At 42.8% G+C, this 20,123-nt stretch overlaps 1 protein-coding gene across 1 annotated transcript in view; it reads right to left on the bottom strand.

The window, feature by feature from the left end:
• The window catches only part of LOC123481233 (DNA-directed RNA polymerase II subunit RPB1-like), a 42,698-nt gene extending 22,899 nt beyond the window's left edge, over positions 1 to 19,799 (bottom strand). The window contains exons 1-4 of the mRNA XM_045224941.1: positions 19,794 to 19,799; positions 17,180 to 18,000; positions 4,280 to 4,454; positions 3,986 to 4,068 (exon numbers count right to left, since the gene is read on the bottom strand). Of these exons, the coding sequence (XP_045080876.1) occupies positions 4,406 to 4,454; positions 17,180 to 18,000; positions 19,794 to 19,799 (876 nt within the window). The 3' untranslated portion in view covers positions 3,986 to 4,068; positions 4,280 to 4,405. The remainder of the gene's footprint in view (positions 1 to 3,985; positions 4,069 to 4,279; positions 4,455 to 17,179; positions 18,001 to 19,793) is intronic.
• Between the last annotated feature and the right edge of the window lie 324 nt (positions 19,800 to 20,123).

Genomic DNA, 20,123 nt, shown 5'->3' on the forward strand with positions numbered 1-20,123 from the left:
TCCATAGTGTTACAGCATCCATTGAGAAAAACTGCAAAGGCTTGTAGGGATTTGGAATCTTCAACCATGATTGGCGGCCAGGTTAGAGCCTTCTCAATGTAAGATGTGGTGATTCTATACTCATCTCCAAAGTGTCTTTTCAGAAGCCTTTTGTCGTCTGCATAACCTGTGTCAGCTTCCATATGTTGGCAACTGCTGACTTTGAGTTGAGCCTCTTGTTTCTCCAATGCTTGTTTCCTTTTCAATGCTTCAATTTGAACCAGTAAGGCTGCCTTTTCAGCCTTCAAATTGAGCCTGATAGAAGATGTGGTGGATTGTCCTGAGCGCCTGCTGTGTTGTGATCTATTTCCACGTTTTGATGAGACATTTGAGATACTGACCCTGGGCTGGACCTCCTCATCGGTTTGGTTAGCCGCTGACCATTGGTGTGCATCTTCCATCCATGTGTCTACTGTGGTTGCAAAATAATCCAGTTTGGGCCCTACCATTGAACCTGATCCCTTTCTGCCTACTCGGCAGGTAACAAAGCCGTAATGGACTCATTGAGATCATGCAACTCCTTAACCAGCTTTGAGAAATCAGTGCACGCTTTGTGTCAACCAATTAAACATTTCCATCATCCCCCATAAACTGTGTGATCTAATTTCTTTTTTTCGTAAGTGCACCAAACTTAGCGCTTCTAGATCCTTTATGTTTTTGCTGAGTTTCCATTGTATCCATTGTAAAGGCAGTTAACAACACTGAACATCAAATCCCTTTGATTTGCAACCATAAGCACAGTATGAACACATGTTAGCACGGCACAGCTTAATGAATGAGCATCATCCAACAGACACAACAGCCAATCAGCAAAGCGTCTGCTTTTCTCTCCGCTCCACAGCGACCTCTCAACTCAGAGCGTGAATCCAACAAGAAGACACACACAATTCAAACTCCACAAGCAATTACAAGCTCCACAATTCTCAAAAGTTCCCAGAATTCATCCAACACCTCGAGTAGATAGAGCAATAGAAAGAGCAACCGCACTTCATTCCCCTCTCTCCACAGTGAGTAGCGCAAAGCGCAAATCAAACAGTCAGAGACCTACAATCGCGTAAGTCACTTTGTCACTTGAAATATACAGTAAAGTAGCAGCGCTTGTTTACCCTTGTTCAGATGAAGTCTTTACCTCCGATCTGATGTTTGATCACGCTGAAAAAACATTTGTCGGCGTTCCATCCAGCTGAAGTTTTTTGACAAATATAAAGGCAATTCGTAATCCAATTCCAAACTAGCCTTGAGGCCACAGGTATGTGATGTGCTTCCAAAACAACGACAAAACAGGGAATCCAAAGCTCCAATAGTGTAAAAAACAAACATACATTTATTTTCCAAACAAAGGTAATTTCATATGCTATATTCCATCGATGATCAAAGTCAAAGCGATCAGATTGAAACGGTAAACAAAAAGTATAGACTAATAGCAGCTTTCTTAGTTCCAAGTATTAGTGTAGCGGTAAAAAAACTGTAAGGTACCGCCATACCTGAGGCCTAGTTGACCCATTCTGCCAAAAACCAGAACAAGTATTTGATACACTGCCGATTTTGCAGGTTTTCCAACTTATAAAGCATGTTGAGGTCTGTAATTTTTATCATAGGTACACTTCAACTGTGAGAGACAGTTGAAGATGTGATTTTCTGGATTTTTGTTTTAGATTCCGTCTCTCACAGTTGAAGTGTACCTATGATAAAAATGTCAGACCTCTACATGCTTTGTAAGTAGGAAAACCTGCAAAATCGGCAGTGTATCAAATAATTGTTCTCCCCACTGTATACTGTACCTTTTGCGGGGATATTCACATGTACCGAATAAAAAACTTTTTTCAACTCTACTAATGGTTTAAACACAAATAAAATTGCATTATATAGTGAGTGTGCCCTCTCCGGTATTGGCACATGCGTTCTAGCATGTTCTCTAAAGCGCACGTATAGCCTACATGATGAGATTACTATGGACAATTGACCAAGATTATCTGGTGAAACGGCAGGCAAGAATCAATGATCATGTCACCAGATTAAGACCTTCAATATTTATTGGAAAGGAACATCAAGCTTATCACCTTGAACTTTTACCACCCTGTGAAGATCATCATCATTTAGTTCATCTGTAGCCTAATAAACTGCATGCTTTCCTGACTAGTCGTAGTGGGAAGACCACACAACATGTCATCGTGTGACTCCAAGTTTACTTCGATATGATGCTTATTATATCAATATTTGCACATAAAAGCGTTTCCACCGACATTTCTCGCATAATTCATTTTACCGACACAAAAAGTTCCCACCTCGTTTAGCATATTTAGTTTTGTCGATATTTGGAATCCACATACTTTTGTATATATATATATACACTACCAGTCAAAAGTTTGGACAGAATAATTGTAGAATAATAGTGAAGACATCAAAACTATGAAATAACACATATGGAATCATGTAGTAAACAAAAAAGTGTTAAATAAATCAAAATATATTTTGTATTTGAGATTCTTCAAACAGCCACCCTTTGACAGCTTTGCACACTCTTGGCATTCTCTCAACCAGCTTCACCTGGAATGCTTTTCCAACAGTCTTGAAGAAGTTCCCACATATGCTGAGCACTTGTTGGCTGCTTTTCCTTCACTCTGCCGTCTGACTCATCCCAAACCATCTCAATTTGGTTGAGGTCGGGGGATTGTGGAGGCCAGGTCATCTGATGCAGCACTCCATCACTCTCCTTCTTGTTAAAATTACCCTTACACAGCCTGGAGGTGTGTTGGGTCATTGTCCTGTTGAAAAACAAATGATAGTCCCACTAAGCCCAAACCTGATGGGATGGCGTATCGCTGTAGAATGCTGTGGTAGCCATGCTGGTTAAGTGTGCCTTGAATTCTAAATACATCACAGACAGTGTCAACAGCAAAGCATCCCCACACCATAACACCTCCTCCATGCTTCACGGTGAGAAATACACATGCAGAGATCATCCGTTCACCCACACCGCGTCTCACAATGACACGGCAGTTGTAACCAAAAATCTCCAATTTGGACTCTAGACCAAAGGACATATTTCCACTGGTCTAATGTCCATTGCTCGTGTTTCTTGGCCCAAGCAAGTCTCTTCTTATTATTGGTGTCCTTTAGTAGCAGTTTCTTTGCAGGAATTCGACCATGAAGGCCCGATTCACACAGTCCCCTCTGAACAGTTGATGTTGAGATGTGTGGGCTGCAATTTCTGAGGCTGGTAACTCTGATGAATTTATCCTCTGCAGCAGAGGTAACTCTGGGTTTTCCATTCCTGTGTAGGTAGTCATTAGAGCCAGTTTCATCATAGCGCTTGATGGTTTTTGCGACTGTACTTGAAGAAACTTTCAAAGTTCTTGAAATTTTCCGTATTGACTGACCTTCATGTCTTAAAGTAATGATGGACTGTTGTTCCTCTTCGCTTATTTGAGCTGTTCTTGCCATAATATGGACTTGGTCTTGTACCAAATAGGGCTATCTTCTGTATACCCCCCACCTTGTCACAACACAACTGATTGTCTCAAACACATTAAGAAGGAAAGAAATTACATAAATTACATTTTAAGAAGGCACAGCTGTTAATTTAAATTCATTCCAGGTGACTACCTCATGCAGCTGGTTGAGAGAATGCCAAGAGTGTGCAAAGCTGTCATCAAGGCAAAGGGTGGCTATTTGAAGAATCTCAAATATAAAATATATTTTGATTTGTTAAACACTTTTTGGGTTACTACATGATTCCATATGTGATATTTCATAGTTTTGATGTCTTCACTATTATTCTACAATGTAGAAAATAGAAAAAAATAAACAATAACCCTGGAATGAGTAGGTGTGTCCAAACTTTTGACTGGTACTGTATATTTAATCTATACTGTGTATATATATACAGTGATTCTGTTCTTGTTTGCTGTGATTGATCATGTCCCCTAGGCTAATGTACACTTACTTCTGGAGAAAGAGACTCTTCTGACCCGTCTACACACCTCAAAGGTGTGTTTCTCATACCACAGATGACTATCAGCACAATACCTGTAAGACACCAAAGAGTAAATCAATTATACTTGACACAGTATTTGAAATAACTGTTTTAAAATTATTTGGGGTAGGGTTACGAAACTCCTGTTAATTAACCAAAGTTACAAGAATTTTCAGAAATGTTTGTAAATGAACAGGTCATTTTTGTAGTATTATTTAAACTTGAGAAATGTAAAAATATATAAGGTATTCTTCATCTTTATACCTCTTCATGTGAGTCTTGTAGCTGTAGGAGTGGCAGAGGCACTGGGAGAAGAACTTGCAGAGCTCGAGTACGCAGGGCTGTAGCTTGGGAGCACTCACAGTGGTGGTGCTGCTAGTAATGGAGTTGTCACTCCACTCTTCTGTTTGGGTCAAGCCAGGCCTTCTCCATGGGCAGCCTGCCAAAAAGAGGCATGGTTTCTAATAGTAGTGAAGCAACACCTAGGAATGCCTCATAGCCTATTTTATAACACATTAACCTATCTTATGATGTTATGTAAAGGCTGTTAAAAGTAGCCGTGTGCTGTTATGAATTCTTATAGCAAAACGTGTGCTTTTTTTTCATAGAAAGACACTTTGTTTTCAACTTCTGTTTTTCCTCCAAGATGGGTTGAATATCTGGTTCACATAAAAATGTAATAAAATACAAATTAAATCTACCAGCCCCCGCTTATAGGTACATCGTGGTGTCCACCATAGCAACTTCTTCCTTTTTTACCACAACTCAAAGGAGATAAATTACTAGGTCGATATGTGAGTCAAGACCTGAATGGAAATGGCAGTGGCGCAACACAGGACTCGCTGCAATTCATAATAAGAAATAAAATAATAATATTAATCACAGCGAAACGATTACAAGATGATTTTGATAAGGTGCTTTAGACTTTTTTACCCCTAGGCCTACAGTAGAATCATAAATTGCAACTCTGACGTCATTGTCCTACTATCTCTTCATAAAAGTAAATAGTTTAGATTTTGGTCCCGCTTTAAATTACGTTCAGCTTATAAAGGGTTCATAAATGTGGCATAACTGTGTGACATAATCACCTATGGCAAATGTTACATAACCCATTATGTTGTATATGATATAAACATGTGCTTTATAAAGGGTGACATGTTGTGCTGAAGGATGGCATACGCTTTAAAGTGATGTCATGTTAGTCACATTATACCTAATCTCATTCCCAGACACTTCCGCCCAAATGCGAGGAAAGTAGGGTGGACCAACGCATCAAACTTGGCCTTCATTAGTTAGGGTTAGGTGTAAAATCACATTTTAAGAAGATACATTGTGGAAATGGGCAGGGTTTAGTAAGAATTATGACTTTTTGACTGTGTTAAGTAGTAACGATGACAAATACTTTACTCAGTAAGGTCATTCCTATAGAATTATATGGTCACTCCCACTAAGGCCAACTTTGAATGGTTGATATCCCAGGTTATATGTCCTGTGTGTGCAATAGCCTGGGGATGACGTTACACCAAGAAACACTTACCTTGATGAAAGCCCCACACCTAAAGAAATTGAAAGAGTCTTTCTTCTGGAACCAAGTTACATGTTCCTCAGTACACAAACACGAACACAACAAAGACTTGCCATACCGCGCGGTGCTAGGCCCAGTCAGGTATTTGCCACATTCACCCACTCCCCCGCTGAAAGATCAGCCACAAAATGTTGGCACCATTGTAATAGGTGCTGTATGTGATAGGTGCTGTAATCAAGCTCTGGTCTCCAGCATGGGAACAGAAGAGGACGCTGTATTTACCATGAAGTCAGACCCATTTGGTAATTTGGTACATACAGTAAATGCCTTGTATCATATGACACTGTACTTACTATAAAGTCAGGCTGAACGTAATTTAAACGGGGACCGAGATGTCTGAATCATATTTCACCCCACTGCAAATGCAATAACATACAGTATCTAGGCTTTCATAAAACAAAATCCCACATTTACTGAATCTGGACGTGTCGACACATTAAAAAAAAGTATGTATTCATGGAAAATATACAAAATATAAGTCATTTAAATAAACTTTTAATCTATTAAGCGCTCAGATCTACAGTATTTCATTTCTACGCATCCCTACAGATCTTTTCATTTAAAACTTGACAGAGACCTTGTAGCTGTGTTTCCTGTAGGTAGCCTCTGATCCATTCAAATGCTCCCTCAATAGGAAGCTCCTTTTCATTCTCAATTGTGTAAGGATTAAATTCCCCTCACATGAATCACAGAGGAGCTGATTCAATCTGATTATAATCAGTACATAGCAGGTGCACTGGCCTCCAATTATCATATAAATATGAAGCTACTTCCAGTCACAAAAGGGCCCTATGAGAGCACAGGTACTTCCCTTTACACCCAAGTTAAACCGAGTGAAAAGACACTGAACATGCATGTAATAACTGTAAAGTCTAGAGTTGCCCTAAAAATGGTCAAAGACTCCAGCCACCCTAGTCATAGACTGTTCTCTCTGCTACCGCATGGGAACCAGAGCGCCAAGTCTAGGTCCAAGAGGCTTCTAAACAGCTTCTATCCCCAAGCCATAAGACTCCTGACCATCTATTCGAATAGCTACCCAGACTATTTGCATTTCCCCCCCGCCCCACCACACCCCTATTTTACGCTGCTGCTACTCTCTGTTTATTATCTATGCATAGTCACTTTACTACCTACATGTACATATTACCTCAATTACCTCTACTAACCGGTGCCCCCGCACATTGACTCGGTACCAGTACCCCCTGTATATAGCCTCGCTATTGTTATTTTTACTGCTGCTCTTTAAATATTTGTTACTTTTATTTCGTTCTATTTTATATTTCGTGATTTTTTTGGTTATTCTTTCTTAAAACTGCATTGTTGGTTAAGGGCTTGTAAGTAATCATTTCACTGTAAGGTCTACACCTGTTATATTCGGTGCATGTGACAAATACAATTTGATTGGATTTGATTTGATCTCCTTTTGTTTTAGTACGTAGGCCTCACATAAAATGCAGATAGTTGTTTTAAGTCACTGTTCATTTCTGAGAGGGTGAAAAGGCCACCGTGTTGTCATTGAGTCTATCACAACCCCCCCCAAAAAAATCCAATGATGATCAAGATTTTCCTGTTGGTCAGTGACAGATCAACTGCCATATGAAGTGTGATGAGGGTGGCTATAACTCAGTGAGCAGATGTAGCCATCTAGGGACTGTTTCAGTTTGGATCAGTTTGGCCTTTTAGATGACAATGAATGAGATTGCATGGATGGGGGGGACCTGATCCTAGATCAGTATTCCTACTCTGAGACGCTTGATACATACGGACCCAGGTCTGGCCAGAAGGGAGGGTTTACAAAGTGGTGGCCTGTATGTGAACACAGTCAATTAAAGTAGGGATTTTTTGTGATAGTCTGTCGATGTGCCCTTGAGCAAGGCACTTAACCCTAATTGGCTCCAGGGGCGCCATACTACTATGGCTGACCCTGTTAAACACCACATTTCACTGCACCTATCCTGTCACACCCTGATCTGTTTCACCTGTCTATGTGCTTGTCTCCACCCCCCTCCAGGTGTCGCCCATCTTCTCATTATCCCCTGTGTATTTATACCTGTGTTCTCTGTATGTCTGTTGCCAGTTCATCTCGTCAAGCCTACCATCAGTTTTCCCGTATTCCTGTTTTCCTCTAGCCCCTGTTTTCCAGTTTTTCCCAGTTTTGACCATTCTGCCTGTCCTGACCCTGAGCCTGCAAGCCGTTCTGTACCTTGTGACACTGTTCTGGATTACCGACCTCTGCCTTCCCCGACCCTGAGCCTGCCTGCCGTTTCTGTACCTTTCGGACTCTGCTCTGGATTACTGACCTCTGCCTGCCCTTGACCTGTCGTTTGCCTGCCCCCTGTTTTTGTAAATAAACTTGTGCTTTTTCGAACTGTCTACATCTGGGTCTTATCCTGAGTTGTGATACTATCCGGTGTATGTGACAATAAAACATATTTTTATTCATTTTTTATTATTGGTTGACTATTAATAGGACTCAGTTTATTTTATGAATTTTAAATAATCAGGATGAAAATAAGATATTTAAGGGGTGGCAGGTAGCCTAGCAGTTAAGAGTGGTGGGACAGTAACTGAAAGGTCGCTGGTTCGAACCCCAGAGCTGACTAGGTGGAAAATCTGTCAATGTGCCCTTGAGCAAGGCACTAAACCCTAATTTCTCCTGTAAGTCGCTCTGGATAAGAGCGTCTGTTAAATGACAAAAATGTAACTTAGGAGTTATTTAGATCAAATAGCACTGTAGAAAATCCTAGTCAGGGCTTGTTTATTCTTTTGATGTGTAAAGCCTGCTGGAGGGGGGATGGGCTGCCCTCTGCACTAATAACATGTTAGGGCATGTCTCTTGACCTCTTGACCTGTCCGTCACCTCCTTTGACCCAGCCCAACTGGCCCCAGGCCAGTGGGGGCGGGACAACTATAAAAGCATAGTTCCACCCTTTTCGGTCTTTAGTGCAGAGTTCTTCCAGGAGAGATGTAGATACCTTTTGTCAAGAAGATTACGCTGTAGCTGAAGAGTGCATACTAGACTGCAAACTCTGGACACTTTTCCTAACATGGTGTGGTGCTAGTGCGTCAATGCAAAGTAAGTGGCCTGTTCCAGCCAACCATTGTCATGCTTGAAGTGTGTATACATGTGTAATTAGCCAATACATTCGCTATTATACTGTATTATAGTGTTGTAACAATGTTATCATTGTGTTACAAATACTTGCACTTTATTAAAGGATACCGCTACTACAAGCCCTCTTGTGTGCTGTGCATATTGTTAGTGTGGTTATGTTAGTTTCCCATTACTTTTCATGCTTTTAGAGTGTGAGTCATTCCATGTGGTATCCCCATATAGGATACTATGTGACCTAAGATGGCGGTTGTGTTTGTAGTCCCAAACCGCTAAAAGACAGCAAATATTTGGCATGGTTTCCAGCGTTACTTCCGGTTTCCGGTTTATTTCCTTTTTAACATGCTAGCGTCATTAGCATGCTAGAGACGTTAGCATGGTTAGCATGCTAGCTCCCCATGGTAAATAGAGTGTTTAGTTTGCCTAACTACATTGTTAGCATTGCAGCGCCGTTAGCATAATTACTCCACATTGTGTATATTGATTGTTTATTTACTGTAGCCTTTGTGTGCCTCTGCTATTAGCCTGTTAGCCTAATGCTATGCCGTTTACGGCACGTTATATGCTATTTACTGTTATTTATCTACTGGTTACTGCTAATATTGCACTGCTAATTCCATTGCTAATGTAGCCATCTGTATCCACTGATTATGCTATGCTAATTACCTTATTAGCCATTTACCATTGCTGCGATGTACATCTCTGTTAATACATTAGCATAGTAGCATACATTTTAATAACTGTAATTACAGCCGTGTTTCTTTCTGTTTCTTATCCATAGAAAAACACTTTCACTATCACTTCCACTTCAATCAATTCTAGTACTACAATTCAATGCCGTGTGTGTATTTGTGGCAACAAATTAGTGACTTGAGTATGTCTCCTGCTGCATCGTTGTCCCTCTGAAAGGGGACCTGGAGTGCATGTCTCTAGTTTAAACCAGCACTTCTCAGAGTTCATCAACCATCAGGTGGCGCTCTTTTTCATGGTCCTTCAATCCAGATTAGGGATAATTACCCCAGAGAAATGACCAGTAGGGGCCGGTCACAGTACGCTCAGCCCCCCAGCCAACTCCTAGTCTTGGATCAGGTCGGTACTGACCAGAGTTACACAAGCACACACCGGCGAGAAGAGGAAGAGGATGGAAGGAGAGACAGCGGCCTGCTCAGGTTGCTCACCAACCTGGAGAGATCCTTCGTCGTGCTCGTTGAAGCCCTCGACCGACTCAACTGCGAACATCTCCAAGCACTGTCAGCCCCCAATCCGCCGAAAGCTCACAGCCCCAGTCACAGGCCTCAGGCGAACAGCCATATCTTCTGGATACGCTGAGCGAGATGGAGAATGGGCGATTGCCTGCAGCTCACAAGGGCCCAGGAAATAGGACAGAGAGCCCTCCCCAAGGTCGATAAGCAATTTACCAGCAATCTTTGCCTTGCTACCGGTACGAGGAACTCCTCCAGGGGACGTTGGCCTCTACACCCTTGCTTGGACACGGTCTGCCCCCGCCACAGCAGTGAAACCTACCTAGGACAGTCATGGCTCAGCAAGTGCCCTACCAGGGGAAGCTTCTCCGCCACCCTGCCCTGGCTTCTGGCTACTCAGCTCCTCCCCCGTCGCCAATCTACCTGGCTACTGGCTAATCAGCTCCAGCTTACTTGGTTACAGGTTACCCAGCCCCGGCTTATCCGGCTCAGGAGTACCCAACATACTGGCCCTCAACCTACTACTCAAGGCCAGACCCACAGGTGTACTCTTACCAGCCAGCTGCAGCCGCCTTGGCCTCCACATACCCGCCTCAGCAGCCAGTACCCGAGCCAGCAGCTGTATCCAGGTGCCGCCGCCTACAAATACCCACCTCAGCAGCCAGTGTACCCACCTGGCCAGCCTCAGCTCTGGCCAAGGCCTCCACAGTACATGCCATTGGACGGTGCCTTCATGCACCTAGAAAAACGGACACACCCCGACTTCACTAAAGACGACAGTCGGGAGTTTGCTCTCCTGAAGATGGCCCTCGAGAACCAGGGGAGCATGAAACGGTCAAGTACCACCATTTGCTTGACCACCTTAAGCTGCTGGATGCCAAGCTTTTGTCCATGTCTCCATGACCCAGCGCCATACACTGCAGCCATGGCAGACCTCAGGCAGCAATGGGGCCATCCGCATAACTTTGCCATGGAGGAGAGCTCCACCATCATGTTGCAAGACATCCGGCCATGGGACACACAAGGCTTCTGTCGGTTCTCTCTTTGCATCCAGACCTTAGTGAGCCTGCTCTGTTCACTCAGGGGCCCAGGGGTAACCAAGCTGTCCAGCGGCTCCCAAATTGAGCGCCTCCTGGGGAAGCTCCCCTCAGAGTACAGGGCCAACTGCAAGTGCCATACAGTATGTACACCACATACCCACAAGCTCCCCACACCCTTCCGTACCTAGCACAATGGCTGAAGATGGAAGCAGAGTCACCTGGGGGCAGCCAGTGCCCATACCCAACAGGAGAAGCCTGCAGCCTTTCAGCAGAAATGTTCCGATGCCAGCATGTACTATGCGGCAACCGAGCCTCCTCCACAGGAACTATCACCTGCACAGCCCGCAGCAGACTGCCCCATATGAAAACAGGGACCACTACTTCAGCAGGTGTGAGAGATTCACCTCAATGGCTGTCGAGCAAAAGCTCAAGTGGCTGAAGGACAAGAGATACTGTCGGCGGTGCGGCCGAGCTCACCCGGTGTGACCTTCGGAGACTGTGCGACATATAGTGTGTATTGGTTGTTTATTTGCTATAGCCTTTGTTTGCTTCTGCTATTAGCCTGTTAGCCTAATGCTGTTTTTACGGCACTTTATATGCCATTTATACGCTACTTACTGTTATTTATCTACTGGTTACTGCTAATATTGCACTGCTAATTCCATTGTTAATGTAGCCATCTGTAGCCACTGATTATGCCACTGATTATGCTGTGTTTAGCTTATTAGCCGTTTACCATTGCTGCAATGTTCTATTGCCCTGCTCCTGCTAGCACCTTATGTACATCACTGCTAAAACATTAGCATAGTAGCATACATTGCTATTGTATAGTTATAACTGTAACTCACCACTGCATCCTGTATCAAAAGGTTACTCCCTTTTTGTTTACAAAGCCCTCCTACACAAGCTTCCAACCTACCTAACTTTGTTGCTAACGTATAAAAGAATGAGATATCAAACCCGTTCACAGGGTTGGTTAACTCTTCAGATTCCTCTGGTTTCCACAGAATTACTTACATTTGGATTCCCTGGTGCCATTAGGGCATTTTAAAACCCTGATGATAAACGAGTTCACCGAGGTGTGCAATTGTTTTGATTGATTGGTTTAATAACTTGTTTATGATAGCTGTAATGTTAGTGATGTTCTAATGTAATGTACTTGTTATTGTATCTTGTTATATATTTTGTAACCTTTTACTTTATGGTCTCAGGGCACCATTGAAAATGAGACCCTGGTCTCAGTTAGGCTCCCTGTTAAAATAAAAGTTAATAACAAAATGTAATAATTACAGTCCGGTTTCTTTCTGTTTCTTATCCATAGAAAGCCACTTTCACTATCACTTCCACCATTATCAACCCTAGTACTACAATTCAATGCCGTTTGTTTGTGGCAATAAATGAGTGACTTGAGTATGTGTCCTGCTGCGCCATTGTCCCTCTGCCCGTGGACCCTGGGCGATTGTCTCTAGTTTAAACAGGCAGTTCTCAAGAGTTCACCGACCATCAGATGGCACTATTTTTCAAGCACAGACACACATAAACCACGGTCAATAGACAGTGTGCCTTCTAGCCAGCCATTCCCCAAAGCCTCTGCACCCCATGACTCTTTATGTCATCTTCAGCCTGCACTGGGGGGCATAGACACTGACAAGTGATTAGTACCAGTCAAACAATTATCATAAAATGACCACAATGGCACATAAACAATAATCTCATTTCATAAATCAAAATATAATCAATACAAATATCAAAATAGATTTTAATGAGGGGTGAGACAGACAGAGAATGCGATACAGAGTAGTGTTGGGTCTGGGATTCGACCCAGGCTGAGAAGATGGTGTATATGTGCAGCAGGCAGAGGCTTTACCCACTAGACCAGCCACAGGCAAAGCATGAACATAAATGTCATGTTTATTAGTGCCTCTGTCTTAAATGTGTTAACAATTAGTTATGTAAATCTTATGTCAATAGTTCTCAAAACCCCTATAAAACCCACCCCTGTAAAATCACCTTCCCACTTTTTTTTTTTTCAAGCAGATGCTCTTATCCAGAGCGACTTACAGGAGCAATTAGGGTTAAGTGCCTTGCTCAAGGACACATCGACAGATTTTTCACCTAGTCGGCTCGGGGATTAGAACCAGCGACCTTTCGGTTAGTGGCACAACGCTCTTAACCACTAAGCTACCTGCCGCCCCTTGCCATCTGAACCTACCCCTCTCTTGCCCGCATCCCACTTCCATTCCACACAAATCAGAGTGCTCTTCACAATGACCTCCAACAAGACCCCAATGACCTCATAGAAAACCAACAAATATAAAATATATAGGCTTAATTTGCTCTGAACCTTTACTTCCCGAGACCATGAATGCAATCTCATGGGGTGGGGGACCATGTTTATGTTTCCATGGCTACTATCGGGCCACACTCTGCTGAATCCATCCCCCTCATTCCACAGGCTGAAATCGATTCACGGCCTATAGTCTATCCAGAAATTATATTTAACCAGGGTGATATGATTAGCGTTGTATTCCTTTCTATGGCCAGGTCAGGAAGAGTAAGAAGCAGAGGCATAGCGGCATCCCAAAACATATTGGGGCCAAAAAAGACTCCTAACCTTGAATGGTTTAAGTTAGCTATTGAGCTTCCTGGGAATGCTTGGAATGCATTCAATTAAAAGCTTTAAGGGGAAACTGTAATGTTTATACGAACTAAGTATAGTCATGCTAGTGAAAGGTAAGGTACAGTTGAAGTCGGAAGTTTACATACACTTAGGTTGGAGTCATTAAAACTTGTTTTTCAACCACTCCACAAATGTATTTTTAACAAACTATAGTTTTAGCAAGTCGGTTAGGACATCTACTTTGTGCATGACACAAGTAATTTTTCCAACAATTGTTTACAGACAGAAGTGTACATACCCTAAGTTGACTGTGCCTTTAAACAGCTTGGAAAATTCCAGAAAATGATGTCATGGCTTTAGAAGCATCTGATAGGATAATTGAGAAGTATGCATTGAGAAGAGTCAATTGGAGGTGTACCTGTGGATGTATTTCAAGGCCTACCTTCAAACTCAATGCCTCTTTGCTTGACATCATGGGAAAAGAAATCAGCAATTTCCAAACGCCTGAAGGTACCACGTTCATCTGTACAAACAATAGTACGCAAGTATAAACACCATGGGACCATGCAGCCGTCATACCGCTCAGGAAGGAGACGCGTTCTGTCTCCTAGAGATGAGCGTACTTTGGTGCGAAAAGTGCAAATCAATCCCAGAACAACAGCAAAGGACCTTGTGAAGATGCTGGAGGAAACAGGTACAAAAGTATCTATATCCACAGTAAAACGAGTCCTATATCGACATAACCTGAAAGGTCGCTCAGCAAGGAAGAGGCCACTGCTCCAAAACCGCCATAAAATAGCTAGACTATGGTTTGCAACTGCACATGGGGACAAAGATCGTACATTTTGGAGAAATGTCCTCTGGTCTGATGAAACAAAAATATAACTGTTTGGCCATAATGACCATCGTTATATTTGGAGGAAAAAGGGGGATGCTTGCAAGCCGAAGAACACCATCCCAACCGTGAAGCACGGGGGTGGCAGCATCATGCTGTGGGGGTGCTTTGCTGCAGGAGGGACTGGTGCACTTCACAAAATAGATGGCATCATGAGGAAGGAAAATTACGTGGATATATTGAAGCAAAATCTCAAGACATCAGTCAGGAAGTCGCTCTGGATAAGAGCGTCTGCTAAATGATGTAAATGTAAATGTAAAGCTTGGTCGCAAACGTGTCTTCCAAATGGACAATGCATACTTCCAAAGTTGTGGCAAAATGGCTTAAGGACAACAAAGTTAAGGTATTGGAGTGGCCATCACAAAGCCCTGACCTCAATCCTATAGAAAATGTGTGGGCAGAACTGAAAAAGCGTGTGCGAGCAAGGAGGCCTACAAACCTGACTCAGTTACACCAGCTCTGTCAGAAGGAATGGGCTATCATTCACCCAACTTATTGTGGGAAGCTTGTGGAAGGCTACCCGAAATGTTTGACCCAAGTAAAAAAATGTAAAGGCAATGCTACCAAATACTAATTGAGTGTATGTAAACTTCTGACCCACTGGGAATGTGATGAAAGAAATAAAAGCTGAAATAAATCATTCTCTCAACTATTATTCGGACATTTCACATTCTTAAAATAAAGTGGTGATCCTAACTGACCTAAGACAGGGAATTTTTACTAAGATTAAATGTCAGGAATTGTGAAAAACTAAGTTTAAATGTATTTGGCTAAGGTGTACGTAAACTTCAGACTTCAACTGTAAGTGGTAGGGTAATGTTATGACATGCTAGCGAGTGGTTGAGGTTAGAGTTAGACCGTTAGGGGTTACAGTAAGGTTAATGTAATTAATACTAGTGAGTGATTAAGGTAAGGGTTAGGGAAGGTTTAGAAAATAAAAACATGCCTGGATTTGAAGTCCTGAGCATTACTCCCTCCATAACAACCGACCTGAGCACCCTTCTTGTCTTGCCACATCACAAACGTACAATTCGAGCGCATAAAGACCAACATTGAGTCGATCTATTGTTATGCCACAGCATGATGACAGTCTGTCTTCACTTAGTAATGTTTTAATTAACATACCCAATAAGCAATAAAAAAAATATTGGACAAAAATAATAATTGCGGAGCTATGGACAGTAGTACTATCTGCAGGTGACATTGTACATATTGTAGATAAATAAATGTTGTACAAGAGTATTGAGTGGTATTATTAGACAGAGGATCTAGTGATAAAGAATAAATAGTTTTAGGCTCATCAGGTACTGTTATGTAACATAATTCAGTGGTATAATGTAGGAGTATAATTCCTCTAATGTTCCTTAGCCTGGTCCCAAATATGTTTGTGCTCTTGCCAACTATGTTGCTGTCAGCAGCTAGGTTTCCATCCAATTGGAGATAGATTTATGAGAATATTCTAAAATCCACTTAAAAATAATATGCACATTTTCCAACCAGAGATGTGTTTCTATCAATTTAACTTGTTGCAGATAAAAGGCTGTGCGTGTGACGTACTGCACATGAAAATACACTACATGACCAAAGGTATGTGGACACATGCTCGTCGAACATCTCATTCCAAAATCATGGGCATTAATATGGAGTTGGTCCCCCCTTTGTTGCTATAACAGCCTCCACTCTTCTTGGAAGGCTTTCCACTAGATGGTGGAACTTTGCTGCGGGGATTTGCTTCTATTCAGCCACAAGAGCATTAGTAAGGTCGAGCACTGATGTTGGGCGATTAGGCCTGGCTTGCAGTTGGCGTTCCAATTCATCCCAAAGGTGTCCGATGGGTTGAGGTCTGTGTGCTCGACTTTATACACCTAACAACAACGGGTTTAGCCGAATCCACTAATTTGAAGGGGTGTCCACATACTTTTGTATATATAGTGTACCTTTTGCGGGTAAATTCCCATGTACCGAATAGAAATTACAAGTGAAATGGGTTTCCATCGCATTTTCAACTCTACTGATGGTTTTCTCACAAATAAAATTGCGTTATATAGCGAGTGTGCCCACTCCGGTATTGGCACATGCTTTCTAGCATGTTGGCTATAGCGCACGTATAGCCTACATGATGAGATTACTATGGACAAAAGAGCAAGATTATCTGGTCAAACAGCAGGCAAGCATCAATGATCATGTCATCAGATTAAGACCCTCAATATTTATTGGAAAGGAGCATCAAGCTCATCACCTTGCACTTTCACCAACCTGTGAAGATCATCATCATTTATTTCATCTGTAGCCTAATAAACTGCATGCTTTCCCGACTAGTCGTAGTGGGAGGACCACACAACATGTCATAGCGTGAATCCAAGTTTACTTCGATATGATGCTTATTATATCAATATTTGCACATAAAAGCATTTCCACCATTTCTCGCATAATTCATTTTACCGACACAAAGAGATCCCACCTTTAGCGTATTTTGTTTTATCGACATTTGGAACATTTACTGAAAAATGTTCTGTTTCCATCTGGCCTGTCATTACATTTTTATCCGACATGTACCTAGCTCGCATAAAAAGGTTGGATGGAAACCTGATTATCGTCAAGCCAAAAAATGTTGGCATGACAATTCCTTAATGAGTTGGCAGCGAAGCAGAAACAGACAGGCAACCAGGCTAAGTATTCTTGCCTTGCATTAGTAAACTTGACGGCTTACCTGGTTTCTCTGTGATGGGTGCTTTGGTGATCACTCTGGTTGCGGTCGTGGTTATAGTGGTAGTGGTCCATAGGGCTGTGGTTGTACTTAGTTGTATTGTGGTTGTAGTTGGTTGGGCTGTGGGCCATTGTGGTGTGGTTGTAATAGCTTGGGATGTGGCTGGTGGGACTGTGGTAGGTTGTGCTGTGGTTGAGGTTATCAGGATTGCGGTTTTGGCCGATTGGACTGTGGTCAGTCGGCCTGTGGTCATAGTCAGCAGAACTGGGGTTGTCGTCACTTGGAATCTGATTGTGGGTGGCGAGGCTGTGGTTGGTTGGTCTGTGGTTGTGATCAGTTGGGCTGTGGTTGTCATCGCAGGGACTGTGGTCAGTTGTGGTGTGGTTGTAGTCAGTTGAGCTGTAGTTGTGGTCAGTTGGTCTGTGGGTGATGGGACTTTGGTCGGTTGCACTGAGGTTGTAATTGCTTGAGCTGCAGTTGGCGGGGCTGTGGTTGTGGTGGGTAGGGCTGTAGTTGTAGCCGGTAGGGCTGGGATTGATAAAGCTGTAGTTGTGGTTGGTTGGGCTGTGGTTGTGGTTGGTTGGGCTGTGTTTGTGGTTGGTAGGGCTGTATATGTGGTTGGTTGGGCTGTGGTTGTGGTTGGTAAGGCTGTAGATGTACTTGGTTGGGCTGTGGTTGTGGTCGTTGGGGCTTTGGTTATGGTTGGTTGGGCTGGGGTTGTGACCGGAAGGGCTGTAGTTGTGGTCGGTAGGACTGTAGTTCTGCTTGTAGTTGTAGTGGTATGAGGAACTGTTATTGAGGTCGGCCGGCCTGTAGTTCTGGTTCTAGTGGTTGTAGTCGGTGAGGGTGTGGTTGTGGTGGGTTGAGCTCTTGTTGAGGTCAATACGGATGTGGTTCTGGTTCTAGTCGGTGGAGCTGTAGAGGTAATTTCTGAGGCTGTGGAAGATACTAGTCAAACATGGACAGATGTAAGGTCATTGGCAGCAAGTTGAATGATTTACTGTAATTGATTATTTAAAAAATGCATTCTGCATAGCACTATGAGCACTATGAGAATGTTGACTGTCAATGAACAGCATTCAAATGGCACAAATAGTCAACATTAAACCATGACCATTACCAGTCCTATCATGATACAAGGAATTGGTAAATAAAAAGTCAATGGCATGTACAACTTACCATGTGCAGTGGAGTGGACTCTACTGGTTAGGGACGGATCGAAATTTACAGAATGGTTACCTGGAGGAAAATGAGGCAGGGTCATGCTTTTTCAATTTCAGTCAAGGGGAGGGTTTAGTATTTTTTAATACAGGGCATATATAAAGTGTTCTATAACAGCGCTTTGGTCCGCGATGCTTTATGCTTGAAACAAGCTGTAAAATACCCGGGAAAGACGGGACTCCGATGCATATGGTGATATCAGTGTTTTGTTTCTTTGACATGAAATCCAAATAAAAATCCATTTAAATTACAGGTTGTAATGCAACAAAATAGATAAAACGCGAAGGGGGATGAAACTTTTGCAAGGCACTGTATGTCACCCCATATGTTCATTAAGATAAAGTGTGTGTGTGTGTGTGTGTGTGTGTGTGTGTGTGTGTGTGTGTGTGTGTGTGTGTGTGTGTGTGTGTGTGTGTGTGTGCACGCTTGTATGTGTGCGTGAGTGTGTCTGTGTCCATTTCTGTGTGCTTGCTTGTGAGTGTGTGTGCCTGTATCTGCCTTTGTGTGTTTTAAGTGGGAAAAATACCTTTATGTTTGCTTTCTGTAATGGTCTGATTGAACAGAGGCATGATGGAGTCAACCTCCCAGAGTTGAGACAGGTATTTATCTGAAATAGTTAGAGAAAAATGTAAACTTATGTATAAACGTCATCATTTAACAAAACTTATACAAAACTATCCAAAATGTATAGCCAATATTAATCATCCAAACTTTTGATTTTACATACTTTAAATATGCAACATTTACCATACATTTCCATGTCAGTTTGAAAATCTGGATATTACAATGATTACTGGTTTAGAAAAGCCCCCACAACAATGACAGAAGAGAATTACCATTTATCACAGTCTCTATAAACTTTACCTGATTTACCTGCCATTACACAGATGTATATGCAGTCAGAAATATCATTTTGACTCACTGAAAGAAAGAAACAGTATGACATTCAAACTTTAGTCATGATCCCAATGATGACTTACAGTCATATAATGTACAGTATATTAAGGTGGCGCATGCAAGAGTCAAACCCACAGCCTGAACCATACATTCAGGGTAGTCAATTCAAATTGTATATATTGGTTCTATATCGTGGAGCTCCGCCCCATAGGGGAGCTCTGCTCCTATTGGTTTACCCTCTGCCCTAGGGCAGAACAGCCTGAAAACAAAAATATGCACACACCTACAGCCAATGGGAGTACAGGTGTCCCTATATAAGGAACCCCGTTCCCTCAATCTGCCTCCCATTATCTTCAGCGACTGGACTAGAGAAGAAGCCTTTTGAAGACTCAGGAAGATTTTCGTCGTTGACATCCAGCCGTCAACGTCTTCCTAATATGAGCGCACCTGGATTTTTTCCACCCCCAAAGGCCCTTTTTAGGGCCCTCTGTCGGTGTACCTCCATGGCCACTGCGGATTCCCACGACCTGTGTTTCGTGTGTTTGGGACCGCAGCACGCCGAGGAAGGTCTCGACAACCCTCCTAATTGCGCCTCCTGCGCCCTCCTTCCTTTGAAGGAGAGGAAGCAGCGTCGGGCGTTTTTTAAGGAGGACGTCCCTCTGGATGACGTAATGTCCACACTCGCCTCTGCTTCAGAGGCATCAGAGGACAGTGCGGAGTCGGAGGATGACAAGGAAGGCGCCGAGAAGGATATCCCAGTGGGACAATCCAGACCTCTGGCGCCTACCTTCAAAACCCCCTTTCATTCTGAGAGCGCGAGGTTAGAAGG

This window comes from Coregonus clupeaformis, chromosome 14, assembly GCF_020615455.1.
Source record: "Coregonus clupeaformis isolate EN_2021a chromosome 14, ASM2061545v1, whole genome shotgun sequence".
In the NCBI taxonomy this organism is placed as follows: Eukaryota; Metazoa; Chordata; class Actinopteri; order Salmoniformes; family Salmonidae; genus Coregonus; species Coregonus clupeaformis.